A 23,975-nucleotide genomic window follows, 5' to 3' on the forward strand; every position below is an offset into this window, starting at 1 on the left:
AGACCGCAAAGAAGGGTACATCATAAATCATCCACTATCGAACCTTGTACATATTGACGATGGTGGGGCCAGCGGGAGCTTCAGCATCTTCTTTCGCAGAATAGTGGATTTCAACGTCTAATTCTCGAGAGTTTGTCTCGCTTTTGCGACAGTGGAAGCTGCCGGTAACAATGGATCCTTGATAGCATTGGTCAATGATTACCGGTCATCACGGCAAGATAACTACCAACCTTCCGAAACAGTGATTGGTTCCCTGAGCATAAAGAGCGTCTGCTTCCAGTGCGTCGGGGCACTAAGTGGTCCTGTGCTGAAGCTGGTGACCCTCTCTTTTTCCCTCCCTAGACTCTGTCGGCGTTGCGGCGCTGATTTGCCCCCTACAGGCCAGACTTCTGCCAGGACTACCTCTCCCTCTTGAATTGTCTTTACCTGTGTACTTGGCGAGATGGGGTGACCGGTGACGGTGAAAAACGTGTCAAAGTACAAGACAAACGAGTTGATTTTGGTGCGGCGTTCAACTGTGGCTTTCAATGCAAATTTTGTTTGGAAGTCAAGCTGACGAGATGTTATGTCGCCGAGAAGAAGATCCTGGACGATATCAGATGCGTGAAGGGTGGACTAGACAAATACATCCTCTACCTTGATGACATATGGGGCGCTAAGAACTGTGTCTGGTCCGACAACGTCAATTATAGCCTCCTCATATAGGTCACCCGCCATCGCCGATAGGTCAAATCCTAAAATCACGTAGACCTTGAAAGGTGGCTTCACTTGAAGAAGAAACAATTACGAACCGTACACATCATTCCAAAAACCAATGCGATCCTTGTAAATCTCGCTGCCGTCGCACAAACTCAACATCATTTTGCATTGACTAGGAGCCATGACGCCACCAGGACGCAAAAATCGATCCCGAGCAACCAGGACGGAATCAAGCATCGATTCATAAAGGAGGGCGTATCCCATCCACTCCGAAACGATGATATCCACTTGAGTAATTCCGTCCGGCAGGGTGATGTCTTCAATTTTACCTCGGACAACGGTGATGATATCTTTAAATCCGTTTGCTTCGACGATCTTCTCTGCCTTTTCTGCAATATCGCTAGCGTCAACGGCAATGACGCGCTTGGCACCCCCTCTAGCTGCGAATAATGAGAGAATACCCGTCCCGCAGCCGACGTCAAGCACAGTGGCATCACGGAATAGGTACGGATTGGTGAGGATATAGTGCGCGTACGTCGACGTTCGGACCTTATCTTGTATCATTACCGCGTGTATATCTGTGGATAAAGCTTGGATGCTGTAAGGGCTCAAAGGAGGTCCAACTTACCATTCGCTTCGTAGCTCTGGAAGTAGTGGGAGTCATCATCCCGAGGTCGTGTTGCCTCTTTGCTCGCACTTGATTCATTTACAGCCTCGATAAGGCTTGAGATATCGAGTTTTTGAGAAATGAGAGTACGATACTCCGAGAGGTCCTGCTGTGCTAGCGCCAATTTTTTCTCCAGCTGCTTGATCCTGCTGTTCGGATCTGACGCTGTTGGCTCTTCACCTTCGGAATCAGACCAATCATCAGAAGCTACCTCTAAAATCTAAGGTCATCAGAAGTGAGCGTAGCTAGTAGAAGAATGACCTCACGAATTAGTGGATCATTCTCCAGTGCAGGAAGTAAGTATTCGTCTGTCGAAAACCAAGGTTCCGTTCCTTGAAGGTCGGTAACATCATTTGGCGTTAGGTTCTGTTCGATGTTCAGAGGCCAAAGTAATGGTGAGGAGCTCTACTAACATTTTTCCGAATGTAATTGATAAGTCGAACACGGCCATGGAAATCGAGAGCTTGCAGAGCATCGGTTACTCGGTTACTCGAATGGCTGGCTGAGCGGGTGAAATGAACTCACATAGCTTTCCACACGTCTCAATTAAATCAAATCCATACGTTTGCTTGTCGTACTTGAGGGCTTCTTCCGCCGAAGGAAGTGATTTTATTTCGAACAGGGACCGACACTCCTGCTGTGTGATAGAGTCTGATATCCATTCGTCCCAATTTTCATCGTTGTCGTCATCTTCTGAGGATGAAGAGCCCGTCTCTATGTCGCTGTTTGGTTCGGTGACATCTGGTGGTGCTGGTAGTCGTATGCTCATCTTGAGGATAAAAGAAATTTATGGAATCTGAGCTGAAGCAAAACGTATTGAGATTTGATTGAGATACCATCAGGTGATCGGGAGATAAAAATATACAACCCAACACTGACAGCAATCACTGATACTCGTCTCACAGCCTACCGATTTCTACCAATCAGCCACACATGACGACCTCAGTTGAGTCAGAACTCCCTTTTTTTGATTTCTCTGGCATTGCAGGGCCCCCCGGTGCCCTTTCGTAGAACATGAACTACGTACCTACACTTGTTGTGACTCGACGCGCGGTTCAACGGAGGTTGCATTCGGTTTCCTCATGACACACCTCTATTGGAAGAAAATCTGGATATAAAACGCGAGAGTTTCGCAGAAAGCTGGCTCAACCGCCTCTCAAACGCGGTGAGCCTAGCAATGGCGACTCCACCATCTGAACCCAACCATTCTACCTACTCTCTGGAATCCGACACGACTGCCACCCCGTTTGGAGCGTCTCCTCTGCCTCAAAAGGACTACCACGCCGCCTTCGCGACTCTGCAGTCGAGATACGGCACCATCGGAAATATCCCTTCTCCAAAGAAGGACGCTTCACAAAAATTGTCGGCGTCCATGCCGTCAATACAGGAGGATCCCTGTAACTCGTCTCAGGCGACCCTCACGTCTTCTGCTCCTTCTGACATCGGCGCCGGGTCGGCGCAAGGAAGGCGACTACGAAAAAGGTCAAAAGGGAGTATCTTAGCCTTTTTGTTCAAGGGTGAGCCCGGGTACCGATAACGCATTAATCAATATACCTATGCGTTGAAATTAGGAAAAGATAAGGGCATTTGAACGTACAGGATGGACCCTTTGCTCGGTCTCTGCACAAAAGCTGTTTGTTGGTCTGTAAAATGATTCAAAGTGACGGCGATGCCATTGAACCATTTTGACAGACACAATCTAATGGACATTGATTTTTAGTCACACGACCTCTTTAACTTTTAATGACACGGCATTTTCTTTTCTAAATTCTCATAGACCAGACTGTCGTGCGTCAAGTCTCCGCCTTTCGACTTTCAAACAAGCGCGTAAGTATTTGTATTTCACTTCTTCGCGATTAACATGGTGATGACCGTTCAAATTTCAACGCAGCCTTTTGCGGGTAGTTTACATGTCGCCCGTGAGCAGAGTGGAAATCCTTGTCATTGTAGCTCTTTAAAGCTTCAAGACGATGACGGAGGTCCAACGCATCGTTTCCTTCGGCCCAAAATATAAAGTCGCGTGCCGTTACAGTTGCAAAATGGATATCTAGTACAAGCGAATTGCAAGCGACGTTCTTGTGGCTGTTTGTGTTTGCGTAAGACTCGAGAATGACTATATTCAGAGTCCGTAATTGAGAATGTTTACTCAGTTTCTAGACTTTTATAATGTCGATAGGCGATCGTGGACCCCATGATGTGGAGAAGAGAGATGGGTTCGTACGAGTTGATTATCCATAGTCCAAATGTTACATGAAATCTTCTTCTAGTTCTCTACCCGTCTTTCGGGGCTGATCGTCATCCTCTTCCACGTTAAACAAGGAATCGTATGACCGTGCTGCCTTTTCGGCTTCTCTGGCTCGCGCTAGTTCAGCATCCACCTTTTTCTAGGTGCTCATATTAGAAAAGGCAAAAGCTCGAAGGTGGAAGGGGTGCACCTTCTCGGCTGCTGCTGCCCTCCGTATGGCGTTCTCCTTCTTGATGCGGTCTATTCTTTCTTGTTCATGATCGACCTGTCGCTCATCCTTCGTCTTGTTGAGACGGTTCACAATGGCGTTTTCGCGTTGAGGTACGTGTACTGTTAATCAGATTTAGTATTGATATCAAAGAGAGTAGATTATTTTCTCAACCTCGTTTGACCTGAAAAGGTTTTTAGCTAACGATCGGATGGATGTGGACGCACCTCACCTTCTTGTCGTTGTGGAATGACACTTGACCTACAGCCATATCACCCGTTTTCTAACCTTTAACTATAAGAAAGTTCTTCGCCGCTAATGAAAACAAACGAACCCACCTTCAAGTTGTCACCTGGCGTGTAGATGATCGTTAAGTTATCCTTTTTGTTGCCTGATCATTTTTATCAAGAAGGGTTTAACAAGATGTTGTAGTTGGATACCTTCAATCGAATTAGCTTTCACTAACTGAGCACAGTCTGTTAAAAGCTCTGCGGGAATACTCTCCCAAGCCATTCCATCAGGCATTCGTAAATAAACATGGGCTGATGATAGTTTGTCGACGTGGAACCAGACGTCCTGTGGCCAGGCATATCTAATGAGCTCCTCATCTATCTTGATTGGTCAGACGGTGTTGGATTGAGGGGCATCGAATCAATTTACTTTCAACCTTGTCGCGCCCCATGTAGATGATTGCGGGAGGTGTGGTAGCTATTCAGCGTTAGATGGAATTGTATCCAAAACGGTCAACCCCACCTGTAGATGTGAAAAAGAGAACCATTCTGTCGACGGGGAGGTGTGCGGGGCGCAGTCAATATCAAGAAGTAAATCGTGAGAATTCTAGAGAAGAGACTCTCATTCTCTCCGACCACGACCGCCCACTTTCCACATTTATCTCTCTTTCTCTGCTAATATCCTCATTTCCGTCCAAACGTTTCAGTGTGGTGTATTTTCAAGTAAGGCTGCAAAAGGCGACTTACAACATTGATTTCTAATGCCTCGTTTCAGACTCTCACCTCAAGCCAGTGAACACTTGTCAAAATGCAACCTAATCGGTTAGGACTTGGTCTGCGTCCACCTTTGCCGTCATACGGCCAGGGTCCCTCAATGTCGGCTCTCGCACAGCAGCAGCAAATGCATTTTGTTCCACCTCAAGCTCAAAGACTAGCCACCCTGTTCGTTGGCTCTATATCGGGCGGTATCACTGACGCATTCTTGAATCAACTTTTATCGGTGGGTTGTGCATTGGGAAACATATATGCGCTATATCAGGCTGAATGTTATCTGATGCAGGCATGTGGACCAATCAAGTCGTTCAAGCGCCTGATCACGCCTGCGAACAAACCGCAAGGATTTGGGTTTGCAGAGTTCGAGGATCCCGATGGAGCGTTACGTGCACTCGAACTACTGAACAATGTAGAGTTGCCAGCGCTGGAGGATGGCTGTGCGAATAAGAAACTACTGGTGTGTGGTATTCAGTCCTACGCACTAACTTCAAGCCTACTTCGAAAACACAGGTGAAAGCAGACGAAAAAACTCGTGCGTTTTTAGATGCATATCAGGCGCATCGAATGGCAACTAGCGTTAGCTCAGACTTTTATTGCATTCTCCATAAACTAACGTCCCATCCAGACCGACGAGGCTCAAAAACAGCAGGCGAGAGCAAAAATTGATGAACAAGTTGCTGACATAATTCGCATGTCGCAAGATGCAGCCAACAATGGCCTCATTGACAAAGAGAAATATGTAATACCTCCACATCTCCATGACCTTCAAGAGGCAGATCTTCCGGAAACACAACGAGGTCTTGTCATTTCAGAGATCGCACAGTTCCGAGAACGCGCCGCGAAACGGGAACGGGAGAAGCTGCGTGACGTACGAGAAAGTATTCCTTCAGTGACAGGAGCTCCGAGTGGGCCCAAAGTCCGTGAATGGGGGAAACCCCAACAAAGTGCCCCTTCGACTCAATCTCCTCAGGCGCAGGGCTTCGGTAAAGGGGCTCAGGGCTACAGCAAACCTGTAGGATTCGTCAAAGCTGGAGATTCCAATGTTGGGCGGGATAGCTCGGAGGTTGAACGGCCAGGTCCTGGTCGGACGATGAAAACGGACGAGGAGTTGGAAGCTGAGCGGAAAGAGGCTCGGAAAAAAGATGAAGAGATTTCTTTCAAAGATGTAAGACCGCTCTGCTGATTCTGATTTTCGATCATCCTCACAAGGTATTTTCTTTAGCGAGAGCGGCGGTATGAGCCAAGAGAACGGACGCGAATTCAGGCCCTAGAACGGGCTATCGCTCGGGAGCGTGCCACGAAAGAAGCAGAAGATCGTGATCGGATTGAAATGAGAGGTCGATTGGATGTCTGGGACGACGATGAGAGCGACGAGACCTTTTATGTTGACCGGTACCGAAAATTTCTGGAATTGTGGTTGTTCATATGCTCACGGATCATTTTAGAGCACGATGGCGCCACATGCGGGCACGCCGACTAGAAGCGGAGGAAGCTGCAGATGAAAAGTCAAGAAGGTTTGAGGAGCAGGAAGTGGAGAACTTACGGAGAGAATCTGAAGACTTTTTGGCGAGACAAATGGACGAGATGCAAGCTCTGGCGGAGGAGCAGCGCAAGGCCGGTCTGTTATTAGACGACGGCGCACCCGTCAGGTTGAATGTCTCTATTGCTGCGCCAACTGTGAAAGAGAAAGAGGCTCCGGGTAAGGAGAAGACCGCTGTGTTTGCCGAGGAGGAGATGGAGGAGGACGAGATCAAAAAACGCCGCGTGCCGTTGGTTAAGCTTGACTTCAGCGTGGCGGAAAGCAGTGAACAGACGAAGGAGAGGTTAGAGAGGATACGTCAATCTGTGCCGCACGATAAGGATGTCCTATTCAAGGCGAAAGTGCGATGGGATGGTCTTAATGACGTGAGTACACTTTCCATCGGAATGGCGGCCTGACGAATGGCTTACCTTCACCCTGCAGACTATGATCGACCGGAAATTCGAACCTTTGGTGAAGCGACTAATGATGAAGTATTTGGGAGAGATGGAGGAGGAGGACCTGATTATGTTTGTCTTGGAGCATTTGAAGGACCACAAGGGCCCTCAAAAATTAGTTGAGGGGCTGGAACCTGTACGTTGGGGTCGTCTCTATCGTTGCTCTTACTCATGCTCTTCGTAGGTCCTGGAGGAGGAGGCTATCGAGCTCACTATTAGCGTCTGGCGACAAATAATATTCGAAAGCATGGCTTACGGCGAAGGCTTGCTCACGGAAAAGCTGCTCGTCGACTAACGGGATTGAATTGGAGGTTTGACGCTGCTCTTCATGGGGGCGCAGGTGCGTTGTGTAGTATTGGGTATCCTTTTCTGCTGAGGTACATGTGGTTTTCATAAGTACTAGTACTGCGTTGGCATGGAACTTGTCTGTTGTGACAAGCCTTAGGAAGGTATGCCATGGGAGCTGTGCCGTGAGTTCACTTTCCGATCCCACCTCGAGATGTAAATGATATTGCTTTTCACACCATTTTTCGTCATTGGCGGTACAAGACCTTAATTTCCGGCTTCTATCATGCATCCATCGGAAAGAGTTGTCGTTGAGTCTTTGTCTTATTTGATTCGTAGCAAGTATGCATGTTTTAACACGACACAAGGCATCAGTCAAAACGAGTAGCTCAGATACGTTGGAAAAGGGGCGATACACGCAGAAGGTACCCATGTCAGGTATGTCAACCTTTGAGCACTTTACAGCATTGCGGCAGATCCCCGCTGCCTTGTGGGTTTATGGGGACATCTCCATTGCCGTATACTAGTACCATAGTCATCTACAATGTACATTGTGCAGCGCATACCACCTTGCAATGTAACGACCATCGAGCTAAGCCCCAGATATGTAGTTGTGTTATTTTTAGATTTCTTGGACAAACAAGTGAGGATCAACAGGCTGAATCAACGCAACACTTCGCAGAGCGCTATAAGGCGCTATACCTACTCACAACCTACCATCATCATGTTCTCAATCAAATCCCGACTTCCCATGGATTCGTCGTTGATCAGATGGTCGTAACTTCTTATTTTTCCATCCGGCTCTAATCTGGTTCTCCATGCCGCGAGTACGGAAGGCAATGTCAACCGTGGTACAGATCTACACTATTAATTCAAGGATGGTGGGGCCATCACCATGTGGACCCTTTCCCGCTACACTCGCAGGAAGGTGTCATTTAGCGCCTATAAAGCACGGGCATCTTGTCCTTGAACCATCGAGCCCATGATGTTGGCTGTCGGCCTCTCTCTCTCCTCTCTCCTCCTTTCTGCGGTTCTCGCACAAAGCAGTTTGTCAACATCCTCCGGCACATTGTCTACTGCTCCACCCACGACCACGATTGCTACGGCTGTCCCAAGTCCATCGTCGCCTCTTGCGTCCCCGTTGCCTTCTCAAGTTGCCTTGCCACCTAAACAGGCTTGGTGTCTTTCTCAAATCTTCTGTGCTGGATCGGTTTGTGTTTTTTTCTTTCTCGCAATACGGCACGAACTTACTCATCGGCAGTTACTTCAAACGGTTAACATTGCGAACGTGTACGCAGACCCCAAAACAATTGTGGACAAGGCATGTTAGTTGCGCTCCCCGCACTCTACCATATCATCTCACACGCGATCAGCCCACCAGCAAAAGCGCACAAGCAGTGCTTGCAGACTTCCAGAATATCTCTTCCGGGACCACATATGGCGAAGTTGTGAATTTTCTTAACTCGGACTTTAAGGGAGAAGGACTCGAACTGGAAGCTCTCACTCTGACCAACTTCAATGCCAACCCATCTTTCTTGAACAACGTCTCCGACCCTCTTGTCAAGGCGTTCTCCCAAACTGTGCACAGCTTTTGGACTCAACTCATTCGAGAAACCAACTCGTCAACTTTGTGTGGATCAAGCGGAGATTGTGAGAGTAGCCTGATTCCCCTCAATCATACCTTTGTTGTACCTGGTAAGTTGTTTGGAAGATGGCCGTGATACACGTTGATTTTTTTGTGGATCAGGTGGTCGCTTCAGAGAGCAATATTATTGGGACAGCTTTTGGATCGTGGAGGGTCTTATTGAATCAGAGCTGTTTGACATCGCCAATGACACACTCCAAAATTTCATGGATGAGTTGGATACCATCGGATTTATCCCAAACGGAGGAAGGATATATTGTACGCATGTTCTTACAAGAATACATTTCTTATTCTCACTGTCTCCCCTAGATTTAAACAGATCTCAGCCGCCTCTTTTCATCCAGGTATATAAGTCGGCATCCCCAAATTGTTCATTTATTTATTTCAGTGAAGATGTTGGCGCGTTATATCACAGCAAGCGGCGATATCAGTATTCTCACTCGTGCTTTACCTTTAGCAGAGGTAAGGAATGCCATTTTCCTTTTCCTATACTGTCTTCTGAAATGACGCACAGAAAGAGCTCAAATGGTGGGACGACAACCGATCCGTGACCGTCAAGAGTCCCTTTACCAATCAAACATATACAATGCATCGTTATGCCGTCAACAATACCGCTCCTCGTCCAGAATCCTACCTTACGGGTGCGTTTGAAGTTTTACTTGTATGCAGGATATTGATGCTACCCTCGGAACAGACTACACCACGGCGAACGCGGCTGCTCAGGGTCCTACTTTGAATGAGACTCAACGCTCAGCATTGTACGCCGAACTTGCGAGTGGTGCGGAAACTGGTGAGCAAGGGGGGTTTACACTTTCACGGGACGAATGTTGATCCATGTCAACAGGTTGGGATTACACCGTTCGTTGGTTTCTACACGGCATCAATAGTACCGGCGGTTTGAGGGATTTGAATGTTCGCAGCACCGTTCCGGTTGATCTGAACAGCATCCTTTGTACGTTCACTCACCGTGTGAAAGGCACATCAAACTCATCCACTGATTAGACAAAAACCACCTACTATTGGCTGGTCTTTACGGCAATTCCTCTGCCGATCAGGCCGCAGTTCAGAGGCATCAAGCTGCCGCCGCTTCGCTTAAGAGCGGTTTACTCGATCTTTGCTGGGATTCGAGCAAGGTTTGTCGATCTTTCCCATGTTTTCAACAAACACTGACCTTGCTAGGTTGCTTTCTATGACTTTAATCTCGCCACAAACACGAGAAACGACGTCTTCAGCGTTGCTGCATTCTATCCATTTTGGAATGGCATCATCCCGGACCAGATCTTGGCTGACGCCAAGTCCGCTTTTGCTGCCTTCTCCTCGGTCAATATGGTCCTCAACCGCTATAATGGGACTTTTCCCACAACTTTCATCGATACAGGACTTCAATGGTGATCATTCATGATAGTGCAGTACTTTGGCGACTTTTCTTACTATGACTTTACAGGGATGCTCCCAATGCCTGGCCTCCACACCAATACATTGTGTTGCAGGCACTCCGCTCGCTTCCAACAAATCTCACCGCCGACGCTCTCCCTGCCAATTCTGCTAATCAATCTTCTTTCTACTCAATTCCCCCCGGTCAACTGGCGATCGCCGAGACTCAGCTCCCAGGCCAGCCGGTTTCCGGCAGTACCACCACTGGTGTTACTAACGCGACGACTACTGGTCCTTCGGCCGATATCAATAAGCTAAACGGCACCGTTGTCAATGGAGGAAATGCGACATCTGGCGAGGGTTGGGCCCATGCGCTCCAGAGGCAGCTTGCGAATCGCTATATAGCCAGCGTGCTTTGTAGTTGGTACGTCGGAGTGTTGTTTAGGATTTTCGATGCTGATGCCGTTGCTTCGTAGGCATGCAACTGGTGGATCGATTTCTGGCATTTTGCCCAGACTCTCCGGCGCTGAATTGAACGTTACTCAGAGCCAGAATAACACGGGGAATGTGGGTATCACGGCCTAAACCTTTTAACAAAAGCTTTGAAACTGACTATGTTACAAACAGATGTTTGAGAAGTTTTCGAACGTCGATGTAGACTCTGCAGGCCGAGGAGGCGAATATACCGTCCAGGTAGGGACTGTATTACTATCAATGAACGGTCTGATCTTACTCGATTGCCAGGCTGGTTTCGGATGGACAAACGGTGTCGTACTTTGGGTGGCGAGCAACTATGGCGGGGTACTGGCCGCACCGCAATGTCCAGACTTGTTGACGAGCCCTCTCGCGGCAGGCTCGTCTTCTAGCGGTGGTGGTGGAAAGACAAGTGGAGCAGTGCTCGGGAAACCATGCGCTCGAGTGCTCGGTCTGTCAGTGCTCGCTTTGGGACTCGTAGCGCATCTTGTGTTATAGTGGGTTTGTTACCTGGTGATGGAGTTTACGCGGAAGGCATCCCGCCTCAATATCCTACTAGATCCCACCCGTAGACATCAAATGTCAGTTGTGATTCAAGTTTTCCATCATCGATTCGTACCATACACTGGGACCCTACTTATGGACACCAAGCTTTGGCAAAGCTTGGCTGATTATGATAATTGTAAGGAGCAATTTGAGATGAAGAAAAATTCGAACCGTTGCCTAAGACCTATGTAGGTCTATCACGTGGTGCCTGATGATGGTTATTTTTAACTTGTTTTTAACGCTTTTCATCTTCAAGTTCTACCAAACTTCTACGTACTCAAACCAGTAGCTTTCCACAATGACCCACCTGGTGCATCCGGATTCAAACCTGCCTGCTGAAAAGATGTCGAAATTACCTCTAGGCCAACATGCAAAGCTGAAACCAGTCCTTCGTAACTGACAAATCTGGGGATGGCGTCTTTCGCGTGATTATCTACCCCAAGAAACGAAGCTCCTTCTGGCTCCTTATGCTAGGACCCTGCGACGAACTTCCCACTTGATTGGTCCTAGCCTAGTGTTGCAAATTATAATTGTCGTGGACGCGCGGAACGGTTTCAATAATACTCCAAACATGGGGTAAAGCTAGCGACCAGACGTGTTTGAACTTCTGCTGCTTATCGATCGCTCTGGAATCTAGGTGCCAATTTGATTACAACCTGAAGACCGCGCGACCATGTGGAGATAGGAACAAAATTTTACACTCCATGTGAATGGCCTTCGTCAGCGGCGTTCGCAGTATATAGCAGCACCCCGTGTGGGGAACCCCAAGACCAGAGGATGATTGCCCAAGCGCTAACTGGTCTTTTACTTCATCTCGTTGCCTTTTCAGCAGCAGCTCCCCTTGCTGGACCCACAGTTACTCTCGACAGCGCAACTGTATCGGGAACGTCGTGGGGAAAGACATCGAAATTTCTTGGTATCCCTTTCGCACAACCACCGTAAGTTTTACAAGTTCTCGGTGTAACTCGTAATATTAAATCTGTTCTACAGAGTTGGTGACCTTCGTTTTCGCCTTCCACAGTCATTACCTAGCTATCAAAGCAATTTTAATGCCACTAATTACGGACTATCGTGTATGCAACAAGCCCTCACGTTGCCCATTGTAAAAGGTGCTGCGGCCGAATTCTCAAACCAACTACTCAATTCGGTGTTCAACAAAATCGTTCCTAATTCTGAGGATTGTGAGTGTATCACTAACACTCACGCATGGTGAAGGGCTGATGATGGAATCAGGCCTCACTTTGAACGTCGTTAAACCTGCAAGCGCCACACCCTCGTCAAAGTTGCCTGTTGTCGTAGTACGTCGTCATGATTTTGCACAATCCGTCCAAATTGACAGATGACTTAGTGGATATACGGAGGTACGCTACCTTGTGCATTTTCACATGTTCTACGTTTGACCCAGGAGAACCACTAGGCGGTTTCCAGATTGGCAGCACTTCACTGTGCGTATTTTCAAGGCAAAAGCTTCATTAAACCCCAATCTCACCCCGCTGTTATTAGGAATGACGGCGCGATCATTGTTTCACGATCGATCGCTATGGGATCCCCTGTGGTCTACGTGAGCATGAATTACAGGTGCGTACGCCTGGTCCTTGACCCAATCAAAATGTCATTGTTCTTCTTTTCTAGACTCTCAGGTTTGGGCTGCGCTTTGTCCGCCGAGGAGCAACTCTGACGCAAAAAATAGGTTTCGGATTTTTACCAGGCAAAGAAGTAGGGGAAGCTGGCGTCGCCAATGTCGGTTTACATGATCGTGAGTACGACAGAATTTCATTACATGCGGTCCCAAACAGCGCCCTGTTTTTTTTTAGAGCGTGAAGCTTTGAGATGGGTTCAGAAATACATCTCCCAATTTGGAGGCGATCCAGCTAAGGTCACAATGTGAGGCCGTTGATTTAACCTTCGTAGGTGCTGCTACTGAATATCTCAAATGACCAGCTGGGGAGAATCAGCTGGAGCCATTTCAATTTCCCTGCACATGTTGGCAAATGGCGGCGACACACAAGGACTTTTCCGTGGTGCTTTTATGCAATCCGGCGCTCCAATACCCATCGGAGACATCACACACGGTCAGAAATATTACGACTCCCTCGTCACAGACACGGGTTGCTCAGGTGCCGCCGACACTCTCCAATGCTTGAGATCGGTCCCGTATGCTTCCCTCAAAGCCGCTATCAATAAATCGCCGGGTCTCTTCTCCTATCAGGTCAGCACCATGGTTGTGTGTCCCTCAAAATCATATTTATCCGTCAAACCACTCAGTCTCTCAACCTTGCCTGGCTTCCACGTACCGATGGGGTGCTCTTGGCCGAAGATCCACAGAAACTCGTCCAGCAAGGCAAGATTGCGAATATTCCATACGTCATCGGTAAACAGATCGACATTTTACCAGAACCTTGCCAGTCATTTACATTTTTTTGCACAGGCAATTGCGACGACGAAGGAACCTTATTCTCACTTTCAACTCTTAATGTCACGTTAGCAGGATTCTGTTATGTAAGAAACGATGGCCGCTAACTATCTCCTGAACAGATCCGAGGACCAGGTAAAGACGTACTTGAAAGACATTTTCTTTGTGGGAACCCCGGACGAACAACTTGATCAGCTTCTCAATGCCTACCCACGAGACATTACCCAAGGATCGCCCTTTGATAGCGGGATTTTGAATGCAATATCTCCACAGTTCAAACGGATTTCCGCTATAATCGGAGACGGTGTATTCCAAGCTCCGCGTCGGTGGCTCCTCCAACATACTGTCGGTAAACAGAACATTTGGGGATTCGGTAAGCAATCATTGAGTTTCCCAGATGTCCATTCATTTGGTTTTACGCTGGTATAGTACATAAGCGATTGAAAGTGGTACCGATTCTTGGATCGGTGAGTGATGAAGTGCTGATGTCCACTTTTTTCTAACTCAACTTTATTTGTAACTAGTTCCACACATCCGATCTTTTGGATGTTTATGGTGGAGGGGAGATGGCCGATTACCTCATTCGCTTCGTGAATACTCTCGATCCAAATGGCTCAGGCGCGCTGCAGTGGCCCCAGTACACATCCCAGGACCGTAATCTGATGACTTTTCGAGATGGTTTGATTCCTTTAGCTATCACGCAAGACAATTTCAGGAAAGAAGGGATGGATATATTGACGACAATCACACTGGCAAGACCGATTTAATCCCCCTTCGAGATCTATATACCCATTGGACGTGTACAAAGAAATTGACTCTGTGTAATTATCTCGCGCACAACGTATCCCTCCTGGCTGTGCTTCGAGTTGGAGATGGACTCCATTGATATTTACTTACAACTATTCCCCCGCATCTGGACAATACATACATACATTTACAGATTGTGCATACATTCAAAGAATTACATAGTCCACGAAAATACTTAAGAAGATAAAGATGCTGTATTCCAGGCTTGACGTACCTCTCTTGCAAATGGTCTAACATGACTGACCCCAACGTTCTAATGTATGTTCGACTTGGAGCGTTCAACTGCCGGTAACGCTTGTTCCAGTAACTGCAAGGCCTTAACAGCAGCACCCCAAGATGTTTGGTACCCATAACCGCCATGTCTGTTAAATGCCGATGTAAGTCGATGAAGTCAACTGATGGCAGCGTACCCACCCGTAGTTATAGATCAGGGGAACTCTACCCCTACCGCCAACACCTTCAGTCCAATCAATCTCCAGCCTAATCCCGCCTTTACGGGCGGGACGCAGGCCACAACCCTGTCCCACGACGTGATGCAAAACATCATCGATAGTGGGTTCCCTTTCAGCCCGCACATCTGGTGGAGCGAGCTCAGGGCAAAGTGCAAAGCCACGCTCTAGAATATCTCGTGATGTTTCCGGTCTGGGTTTTGGGTACCTTCTTGGGAAGTTAGCACCAAATCATATACAACTCCATAAAAAGACGAACCAGTCATTCGGCACCCTGGTACCACCGACAACAACCTATACCAAAAAGAATTGAATATATAGCCGCAAAATTTCCCGAGGAAAATGACATACATCGCTGCTCCTTCGAGGAATAATGTAAGTTACAGCACCTTTGTCGTCAAGACTTATTGTTCTCCCAAACCTCACCCAAGGGGCCCTTACGATCACGGTTTGTCCTCTGATGGGGTACACGTCCTTATCCTCGACCCCACCTAGGGATCTCGCCCCAAGCCCTACACACACCACGACAGCATCAGGAGGCTTACCGCCTGTGCCCCCAGCGAAGAGACTTGCGCCGCCCTCGATAATTTGGTTGATATGCTGCACTGATCCGCGTATCAGTTTTCCGCCTTTGGCAACAAAACGCGAGAACAAATAGTTAAGATAGATGGGTACATCTATCGTCACTGTGGTGAATGAAACGCCTGATTTTGCGCCTGGGATTAATTCACTCTCTTCGAGGCGTCTAAACTAATTTGCTGATAAATGCCAGATGAACGTCTGATGAAGAAAGTCGTACATTGGGCAATGCCTCCAACGGGGAAGATTCGGGAGTGTGATCGAAGAAATATTCCGTTTGTGGTATACGCAGAAAACATTCCTCCGCCTCGTTTCCAGAGGCCGAGAGTGTCCACATGACTTCGAAAGTCATCTCTTCTAACTCTGGCAAAAAAAAAGCCATGACGTCAAAGTGAAATACTCAACAAATAGGATGCTTACCATGCTGCAGGGCATCATCTGTATGGTTGAAGACATGGTGTGCCCCCTACAAGATAACGTTGAAAAGTAGGCCGTTGGATCAAACAGGATCCCAACATACTGCCCAACTACTGGTGTACCTGATTGACTTGGGATCGTTTGGGAGGGTTTCGGCAATTATAGTAACGTCGTAGACGCCCTGCAGCTGGATCTTAAGGGCCGTTGTAAGGCCGATTACGCCTAGCCGTCTTTAGCTAAACCTGACTTGAACGCTATGGAACTCACCTCTACTCACCTGCGCCCAGCACAATAATTTCTTTCTTCGGCGGTGGTGAACTTGAAGGCTCCATGGTGCATAGCGGAGAGTCCCCTTTCAGGCTGCCGCCGATATGTATCTATCTTGTTTGGCGTTGGTGTTAGATACCAACAAATTACGCAACTGCAGCTCTACGCAAGCGCTGTGGAAGGGTATAGTGATACAGAAACTGGGTGTCTAGTCGAATAATAAGTAAAGTGTCCAAGCAAGAGTCCATCAGTAGATAAGGTATAAAAGTGTCCTCCTTATCACGTTTCAACGTGCCCTCAATCACCTTAGCCTTCAGAGTCATCACTCGCTTTTATCCGAATCCGAGCACCCGTCGTGGGCCACGGCGGTATACTCTGAAGAATTATTCTGTTCCGCCTTGAAGTCCAGCACTCGGCCCTTGCCTAGCCGTTTCGCCCTTGCGAAGATGCCTACTTCCTTATCCCGAATGAAATTGACAATCACCATTGGCCATGATGGGTGAGATGGTATCTTGTCGTAAAACTCAGGTGCAAGCGCACGGAGCGCTGGCAGTCGAGTCCATGCGATTGACGGAAAATCGTGGTGCTCGTTGTGGTATCCGACCTACAGGATGTTATTAGGTTGGAGGACGTAAAACCCAACAAGACGCACGTTGTACGCTAATATGTTCAACGGACCATAGTAGCTGAACGTTTCCTGCTCCATACCGTCCCAGAGGTAATGTTCGGCAATGAAATGGCCAGCGCATGGGTGTAGGCTACCAGCGAAGAAACTGCTCATAATTAAGTATATGAGGGGGCGAGCACCAAAGGTGGATACGAGAATGTAGTCAAAAATGACCTCCACGAGCAAGTTGAGAAAGTGCCAACGTGAAAAGCGCTGGGCACGAACAAACCCTGGTCGGAGGGCGTAAAAAAGTATCTGAAATGTCCTAAAGCAAAGTGAGCAGGAGAATATCATTTGGTTCCACAGATACTAACGCAAAGAAAACTTTGCCGAAGACGTTATTGAGGCATATCAGCTCAAAGTTTGTTGGCAAGTCGGTATCTATCTTGTCCTGACCCATAAACTTGTGATGCTCAATATGATATCCCTGAAGAAGACGTTAAGGCATTTCACCCTGGAAAACCAACAAAGAACACCCACCTTGAAGGCTGCAGAGTAAGGGATGCCAATGGGTAAGTTTGCGAAAATGGCCAGGAGCTTATTGGGTATGATGCTCTTGAAGGCAAGATTGTGTGTTATCTCGTGAATCGCCAAAAACAAGTTATGATTGGCCGTCCCCCCAATAGCGTATGCACAAAAGATAAACAATGGTGACAGAGGTGAGGTATGACGAAGGTAGATTGCGAGACCAACTTGTAGGGATACGACGAGGAGTACAACGTATTTCGTGAGTGGTTCATGACCCATGAGCTTGGTCACCTGTGCAAGGAAGAGTTGAAAAACGCGTAACGACGCGAAAAGCCACGTCAAGACGTACCTCAGGATGAGCCTTCATGATCGCCATCCTCCTCGTCCGATGCGGTTCCTCCGTCATCAGCCATAGAAAGTCCTTCGGATCCTGTGGGGGAGCAGGATACACGAACGGATTGCTTTCCGTTTCAGCAGCGGCGAACGTTCGTCGCGGCGATCGTCCTTCCGAGGTTGGCTTACCCTGCGCGAGGGACTCTGCGCCTCCAAGGAGGCTGAAATCTGGGGTGAGTGCATCAGAATATTACAGAACGAAAATACTGTGTGCATTTACCGGTCGACATGGGGGTAGAGAGGGGAGAATATTGCTCAAATATTATTCCCTTGCCAGCTGCCAAGCAGCTAAGAATAAACGTTCGATCAGGTATTGATGGCTGCTTATTATGTAATGTTCACAACCACTACTCGTAGTCACAATCCATTAAAATGCATTCAATACGATGGTAGTGTAAGTAGATCTATGTAGGAGGTCGATGCTACGCGTCTGTTTCATCAAGTCGAGAACGGTCCTCAATAATATCCACTGGTGGTAAAACACTTGATCCGTCATGGGCAAAGAAATCCTCCAATGCTAACGACCGCAGATTGAAGCCCTGCTCGAAACAAAAAAGTAAGCATTTTGGCAACTGAAGAGGAGAAAGGAATGCCACATACCTCAAGTTGGCCCTTCGCCAACAAGTCTGCATTATCAGACGAACTCCGTACGTACTCTCGAACGGGGACCATGGCGGCATTTCTACACAGCTCCCTCAAATCAGAACCGGAAAACCCCTCTGTGTGTTCTGCTAAACTCGTCATCGAAAAATCGGGTGACAGCCTGGTGTCTTTCAGCATCTAATGAAGCTGTTGTGAATAACGTTAATAATAAAAATATTAAGGAACATGCCAGGGAGAGAATCTTTAACCGTTGGTCGTAATTCGGCAATCCAATCGCAAATCGCTTGGGCATCCGCCGCAGAATTGCCGCATCTATGTCATTCGGTCGATTCGTAGCACCCAGGACTAGTATTCGGTCCGTGGCGGAGAGTAGTCCATCCCAAAGCCTAACCAAAGATTACAGGTTGTTAAGGAGCGAAAGATAAGGGCCGCACGTCATGAACTCCGCCTTCATCATCCCCGTCACTTCATGATCGCCCTTCGTCCTCTCCCTCAGGAAAGAATCAATTTCATCAATGAAGATGATGCTCGGCTGCGTTTTCCGCGCGAGACTAAACAAACCAGCTACGAGTTTGTTGGATTCGCCATACCATTTATTGGTGAGCACCGAGGCTGCGATGTTGATAAAAGTAGCCCCAGACTCTTTGGCTAAGGCTTTGGCGAGCATGGTTTTACCACACCCTGGGGGACCGAAAAGAAGAACACCCTTTGGGGCTCCCAAAAGAGATGAAGAGGACATGAAGAGCTTGGGGTAAAGGAGCGGATAGATGACGGACTCCCGAAGGGAGGATATGATGGGGTCAAGACCGCCAATGTCTGAGTGTCAAGGTGAGCTCGAAAAAAAAGAATTCGTTCAATGACGTACCCATGAAGTTGACGTGTATATCATCTGGATGGATAACTTCGTTCGCAACTTTGCCTGTGGTGAAGACAGGTTGGTTATCAACTATCTTATAAAGGCCTCGGAACATACGTTCGTATTCGTCAAGCTTGAGCTCAGCATGTCCTAACCGTTTGAGCGCCTCCAACTGCTTCGCTTTCACTGCTTCGTCTTTCTTCTCGGGGTTTATTGATTCGATTACCCACTGGAAAGAGAGTAAGTCGAGCCTGAGGGGACGCATTCGGTCACGAATGCACCTTCATCGTATAATACAAAGCTGCCTTGCATAAATATTCAATGAGTTATAGCAAATGCCAACAAGGCTACGTACTTGAGATGCCAGGAAGAGCGCAACTGTAAGAACGCAATCAGACAAGATGTTCTCATGAAAAGAAAGGGCATAACGCACCCTCCAAAGCCGTCCGCTTCACATTCACCGAGGTCATTCTGAGCCCAAGATATCCTAGTCGCAAGCCTTTGTCAAGGTATGCTAATGAAAAGTTGCGGTCGTGACGCTGTGTCACGTATACACTGTCACGAACATGAAGGACAGATTTCACAAGGAGAGTGCATAAGATTTTGCATATTGAGAGCGCTAAAGATGGTGTTACGTTGCTACGATCTATGGTAATACAACGCCGGATTATAAAAGTACATACGAGCAATGATTGCCGTAGATTATGATGTCCATTTAGTTACTTCTTCCATCAAAAGACACAGGTGTCCGTATTGTGTCTAATAATTAGTTTGTATCATCAAGTCACAAGGAGCGCGTTTAATGCACACTCCCATGAAGGGAACAAGGCGTTCTTGCTCGGAGGTAGATTGCATTCTCGAGAACAGGGTAGTCTGTGAACCTGGATCAAGGGACGAGTCGAACTGAGCACTCTGAAACCAGTCAACGTAGGATGTAAAGCGCATTCTGAGACGAAGAATCCGGCGTAGAAGCGAGGCGGCAATAATGGAACGAGGAGGACTTGGTGATAACAACTCTCCATCTATCATTTAGATAAATGTAGAGCTGATCTGCTCTGTGATATAAATGGAGCTATGCTGGTTGTGGGTGGCGGCGGCGAGATGGTTAAACCCCGTTGCCATTGCTGACATTGCTGGGCAAGCCGTGAGATACCGTGGCTGCGGTAGGATGATAGGCAGGTGGGGGTTGAGAGATGTTGGTCATGGAGTGCGCGGAGTGTTGAGAATGCTCTTCAGCGCTGTGAGTTTGTTGGGTAGACCCACGAGGGCTACCACGGAGAGAAGGATCTTCTCGTCCTCGAGGTGCGAAGAGGAACAAATTCGGCCTAGAACTGCCGGGGGTAGTGGTAGGTACCACAACAATTCTCGTGGGTTGACGAGGGGCGCGATCCGCCCATCTAGTCTTCCTCAGCCAATAGAGTGCCCCAAGAAGGAGGACGAATAGGACTGATTATAGCAAATAGGCGTCAGTACAAAAAGTGCGCGAATGACAGTGCAACATACTGCTGAAGACGATAATATACTTGATGACTTCACCGCTGAGGCGTTCAGGAGGATTGGGTGGAGGGGCGTCCCTCTTGATAAGGGTCATGAAAATGACATCAGCATCATCAGCACTGGACTTTTCAGTGGTGGCGAAGGGAAGGGCGACAGCGACGAAAGGCAAAAGGATCAAGAGAAAAGCACGTTGTACGCAAGCGCTGTTCATCCAGAGAAAGGCGGGGTGGGGCGTTGTATGGTTGGGTGACGACGCAGGTGGCGCAAAAATGTAGTTGATTTTATAACGGGAGAGGCTCTTGATAGTAAGGATATGATAACGGAAGGTGCAAGGGTACCTGAGTGCACTTGGTTTACAACACGCCAGAACTGATACGACAGCGGCTTGGAAGATGCAGAGGGACCTGTGAAGAATTGGAGATGTTAGGTTGCCACATAGTAGTGATAGACTGGGGGGGCTAACGAGTGCTTCCTGCAGCCTCGGAAACAAAACGGAACAGGGCTTCGCCACCGTTGATGGAGGGGTGAAGAAAGAAAAGGGCTGCGCGTTTCCTAGCTAAATAGACAGAGTTTCGCACCAAAATTATCTGATACGGGATTGGCGGAATGAAAAACACATCGTGTTCAATTGGAAGAAGCCACTCGAGGCGAAGGAATCTAGATGGCAGAAGGGCATTGGCGCTATGGGAGTGCGCACTGCGCGGCGCTAAACGAATCATCGGTACATCAAAAACGGGGTGAAGGGTTCCTCTTGGACGCATGTTTGGGTGTGTGAATCGCACATGACCCACGGATGTTCATACAGTCCATATCGACGTTGCCAAAAGGGTGGTCAGAAGTGAACCGGTACCAAGGTCTGCATGGGAAACGACCTAAACGGTGTATGAGGAACGTGGATGATCCATCAATTCAAGTTTTGCGATGAAGGCCAATTCGGATTTAAATTATGTGGGTGTCGACATACAATCACCGGGGGTACTTCCGTTGGCTGTCCGTACTTATATGCCAGAATGCGGTCTGATGCATGAGGCGGCGTCTATTTCAAAGGGCCTTAGACTGGCGGCTATAATAAAAGATGTGAGTTGGGAAAAATGGAGGAATATCACCGTTTCAAGCCTATAGCCCGATGCTCCGATGTTATTCCATTCAATCATCCTCAGAAAACGTTTGAAAGAGTTCCAGGTGACTCTGAGGCTTGAGCGCTCTTGAGCTTTCATCTGACGAGCAAAAATTGTGAATGTGGAAGAACATCGCCGCCCCTGTCTACAACCCTAACCCTCCTTCTCCCACCACCATGGGGGCTTTCCTTACAGCCTATACCCTCATTTTATCCCCTCTGGTTTATATTAGTTTATGGCTGCTGCTGCAAATCTACGGTTGGAGGTTGCGGTCAGTTAATGAGGCAAAACGGGCAGAAATCTTGGAACATCTTGGGCACAATCGTGAGGAGAAGAAACGTTTAGTTGGGTTTTTTCATCCCTACTGGTGAGTAAATTTCAAAAAAATCATCGTGCTGTGCTCTCTGATACTACTTAGATTACTAAAGCAATGCTGGGGGTGGTGGTGAACGGGTTCTGTGGACAGCCATTGCCGCCATGCAACGAACTGACCCTGATGTCGTTAGTGTCGTTTACAGCGGAGATAACGACGTGAGGAAGGAGAACATCATCGACAAAGTAAAGGTGAGCATTGCCCTCGAATTAATCAAGAGAATCTTCTATATGAGGGCTGTGCGTTTGCCAGGCGAGATTCGACATAGCCTTGGACCCAACCCTGCTCCATTTCGTGTTCTTGGATACGCGATACTATGTCGAGGATTCGACTTGGCCTCGCTTCACTCTTGTTGGTCAGAGCATTGGATCCATGTTCCTCGCCTGGGAGGCTATGTCCAAGCTTATCCCTGACCTATACATTGGTTGGCACTATCTCTCTGACAGATTTCTCCTGACTCAGCCATACCTATTTTGCAGACACTATGGGCTACGCGTTTACATTTCATGTAGTTTCTCTTCTTGGCCGTATTCCGGTCGGCGCGTACGTGCATTACCCGACAATAAGTACTGATATGCTTGCCCGCATCAAATCGAGAAAGCAATGGCACACAAACACTAGCGCCATCTCATCTTCAGCGATTTTAAGCCAAGGAAAACTCTTGTAAAATTGCAAATTTCTCAATTTTGTTCTGAATTGCTCACATAGTCTCAGGTACTATCGCACATTCATGTATTTCTACGCGTTCTCCCTGCGGACCGCATCATTTCTCATGGTAAACTCGTCATGGACTAAGGATCACGTAGATGCTATCTTGAAACGGTCGGATCCCATCCTTGACTCGGTTATCTTGCTCCCGCTGTTGTTATTCACCACGTCATTCAATACCAATGGCGCACCTGAGGGTGCTAGGATTGTTTATCCGCCTTGTGATACTCGCGAGATAGCCGCATTTCCGCTTGAAGGCCGAAAACGCGTTATCTTGAGTGTGGCCCAGTTCCGGTGCGTTTTTACTATAAAATATATTTCGTTATTTACGCGACCAATTTCCAATGCTACTAGTCCAGAAAAGGACCATGCAGCTCAATTGCATGCATTCCAACTACTTTTGAAAGAGCACCCGGAGTATAAGTCGCAATCTACAAACGACGTCAAATTGGTGTTGGTCGGCGGTAGCCGAAATGCAGGCGACGAATCCCGAGTCGAAAGTCTTCGCAAACTCGCTGTTGAACTTGGCATTCACGTCTGTGTGCCCCGTCAACAACTTCACGGATCTTACTGACCCGCTATCTCTTATCTTTTGCAGGAGCACGTTGAATTTGTCGTGAATGCTCCGTATCCAACTGTTCTAAAATGGCTATCCTCCGCAAGCATCGGGCTCAGTACGATGGTGGACGAGCATTTTGGGATCAACGTCGTTGAATTTATGGCACGTGCCTTTGACATATTTTCAAATTCTCTCCTGACGTTACGTCAATATAGGCCGCAGGCGTCATACCAGTAGCACATGCGTCGGGAGGACCTTTGAAAGATATCATAATCCCGTTCAACGGAGAGCGAACAGGTTTTTAACTATGTCATGTCATAGCTCATACACGTTCACTGACCAACATTCTAAGGCTATCACGCAGCTACACCGGAAGAATTCGCGGGCGCTTTACAGACTGCTCTGACGCTCGATTCCGAAGAGGAATTGACACTTAGGATGCGAACGAGGACATGGGCTGTGCAACGCTTTTCGGAAGAAGAGTTTGAGAAGGGGTGGAATGCCAGTGGTTGGCGGACGTGGTTACCTCAATGATGGCATGAATAAATGATTGAATAGAAACTTTTCTCTCATTTTTCTTCGTTCTCAGGTGGTCCTTGGTGCGCATCTGCAGGTGTTCATATTACAATAAGGTATTGAATGCTGATTGATTTCCATTTGTTCCATGTGTATGTAGC

At 47.8% G+C, this 23,975-nt stretch overlaps 9 protein-coding genes across 9 annotated transcripts; 4 read left to right on the forward strand and 5 right to left on the reverse strand.

Moving 5' to 3' along the window:
• Positions 1-34: 34 nt before the first annotated feature.
• PRMT16201 (protein arginine N-methyltransferase) lies at positions 35-2,135 on the reverse strand (the record flags this gene model as incomplete). The annotated part of the gene is made up of 9 exons (XM_001876135.1): positions 35-177; positions 231-345; positions 379-585; positions 637-734; positions 792-1,277; positions 1,328-1,577; positions 1,628-1,732; positions 1,780-1,829; positions 1,892-2,135. 9 exons carry the CDS (start codon positions 2,133-2,135, stop codon positions 35-37), a joined length of 1,698 nt encoding a protein of 565 aa, XP_001876170.1.
• Positions 2,136-3,750: 1,615 nt separating this feature from the next.
• LACBIDRAFT_230670 (uncharacterized protein) lies at positions 3,751-4,597 on the reverse strand (the record flags this gene model as incomplete). The annotated part of the gene is made up of 7 exons (XM_001876136.1): positions 3,751-3,941; positions 3,994-4,003; positions 4,052-4,102; positions 4,158-4,210; positions 4,260-4,427; positions 4,480-4,527; positions 4,573-4,597. 7 exons carry the CDS (start codon positions 4,595-4,597, stop codon positions 3,751-3,753), a joined length of 546 nt encoding a protein of 181 aa, XP_001876171.1.
• Positions 4,598-4,857: 260 nt separating this feature from the next.
• LACBIDRAFT_308908 (uncharacterized protein) lies at positions 4,858-7,095 on the forward strand (the record flags this gene model as incomplete). The annotated part of the gene is made up of 7 exons (XM_001875715.1): positions 4,858-5,280; positions 5,334-5,399; positions 5,449-5,988; positions 6,046-6,215; positions 6,269-6,728; positions 6,787-6,936; positions 6,985-7,095. The coding sequence occupies 7 exons, from the start codon at positions 4,858-4,860 to the stop codon at positions 7,093-7,095; spliced, it is 1,920 nt and encodes a 639-aa protein (XP_001875750.1).
• Positions 7,096-8,070: 975 nt separating this feature from the next.
• Positions 8,071-11,076, forward strand: LACBIDRAFT_245054 (acid trehalase; the record flags this gene model as incomplete). The annotated part of the gene is made up of 16 exons (XM_001875716.1): positions 8,071-8,295; positions 8,347-8,414; positions 8,467-8,780; positions 8,833-8,988; positions 9,040-9,074; positions 9,124-9,192; positions 9,245-9,371; positions 9,425-9,520; positions 9,575-9,682; positions 9,733-9,863; positions 9,910-10,118; positions 10,175-10,211; positions 10,419-10,528; positions 10,581-10,641; positions 10,732-10,797; positions 10,849-11,076. 16 exons carry the CDS (start codon positions 8,071-8,073, stop codon positions 11,074-11,076), a joined length of 2,040 nt encoding a protein of 679 aa, XP_001875751.1.
• An 825-nt stretch (positions 11,077-11,901) lies between these two features.
• LACBIDRAFT_182815 (carotenoid ester lipase precursor) lies at positions 11,902-14,367 on the forward strand (the record flags this gene model as incomplete). Its single annotated transcript, XM_001875717.1, has 15 exons — positions 11,902-12,062; positions 12,115-12,305; positions 12,358-12,422; positions 12,473-12,485; positions 12,542-12,569; positions 12,628-12,702; positions 12,757-12,764; positions 12,815-12,880; positions 12,939-13,008; positions 13,066-13,333; positions 13,390-13,495; positions 13,553-13,604; positions 13,660-13,910; positions 13,967-14,004; positions 14,062-14,367. The coding sequence occupies 15 exons, from the start codon at positions 11,902-11,904 to the stop codon at positions 14,302-14,304; spliced, it is 1,635 nt and encodes a 544-aa protein (XP_001875752.1). The 3' UTR covers positions 14,305-14,367.
• A 230-nt stretch (positions 14,368-14,597) lies between these two features.
• Positions 14,598-16,121, reverse strand: LACBIDRAFT_308911 (D-aspartate oxidase; the record flags this gene model as incomplete). The annotated part of the gene is made up of 8 exons (XM_001876137.1): positions 14,598-14,706; positions 14,759-15,001; positions 15,053-15,087; positions 15,145-15,543; positions 15,593-15,735; positions 15,793-15,838; positions 15,893-16,011; positions 16,067-16,121. The coding sequence occupies 8 exons, from the start codon at positions 16,119-16,121 to the stop codon at positions 14,598-14,600; spliced, it is 1,149 nt and encodes a 382-aa protein (XP_001876172.1).
• A 257-nt stretch (positions 16,122-16,378) lies between these two features.
• On the reverse strand, positions 16,379-17,612 carry LACBIDRAFT_245369 (delta 15-fatty acid desaturase protein; the record flags this gene model as incomplete). Its single annotated transcript, XM_001876138.1, has 5 exons — positions 16,379-16,660; positions 16,709-16,988; positions 17,038-17,150; positions 17,204-17,482; positions 17,541-17,612. Coding segments are annotated over 5 exons (1,026 nt in total), but the record flags the coding sequence as incomplete, so codon positions are not given.
• A 394-nt stretch (positions 17,613-18,006) lies between these two features.
• Positions 18,007-19,513, reverse strand: LACBIDRAFT_308913 (uncharacterized protein; the record flags this gene model as incomplete). The annotated part of the gene is made up of 9 exons (XM_001876139.1): positions 18,007-18,123; positions 18,185-18,364; positions 18,417-18,573; positions 18,622-19,003; positions 19,053-19,106; positions 19,161-19,272; positions 19,325-19,348; positions 19,399-19,421; positions 19,477-19,513. The coding sequence occupies 9 exons, from the start codon at positions 19,511-19,513 to the stop codon at positions 18,007-18,009; spliced, it is 1,086 nt and encodes a 361-aa protein (XP_001876174.1).
• Positions 19,514-21,834: 2,321 nt separating this feature from the next.
• ALG11 (mannosyltransferase) lies at positions 21,835-23,832 on the forward strand (the record flags this gene model as incomplete). The annotated part of the gene is made up of 9 exons (XM_001875718.1): positions 21,835-22,025; positions 22,087-22,222; positions 22,284-22,455; positions 22,511-22,694; positions 22,746-23,033; positions 23,094-23,274; positions 23,338-23,460; positions 23,514-23,595; positions 23,651-23,832. 9 exons carry the CDS (start codon positions 21,835-21,837, stop codon positions 23,830-23,832), a joined length of 1,539 nt encoding a protein of 512 aa, XP_001875753.1.
• Between the last annotated feature and the right edge of the window lie 143 nt (positions 23,833-23,975).

The sequence above is a fragment of the Laccaria bicolor genome, genomic scaffold (genome assembly GCF_000143565.1).
Source record: "Laccaria bicolor S238N-H82 LACBIscaffold_3 genomic scaffold, whole genome shotgun sequence".
Lineage (NCBI taxonomy): Eukaryota > Fungi > Basidiomycota > Agaricomycetes > Agaricales > Hydnangiaceae > Laccaria > Laccaria bicolor.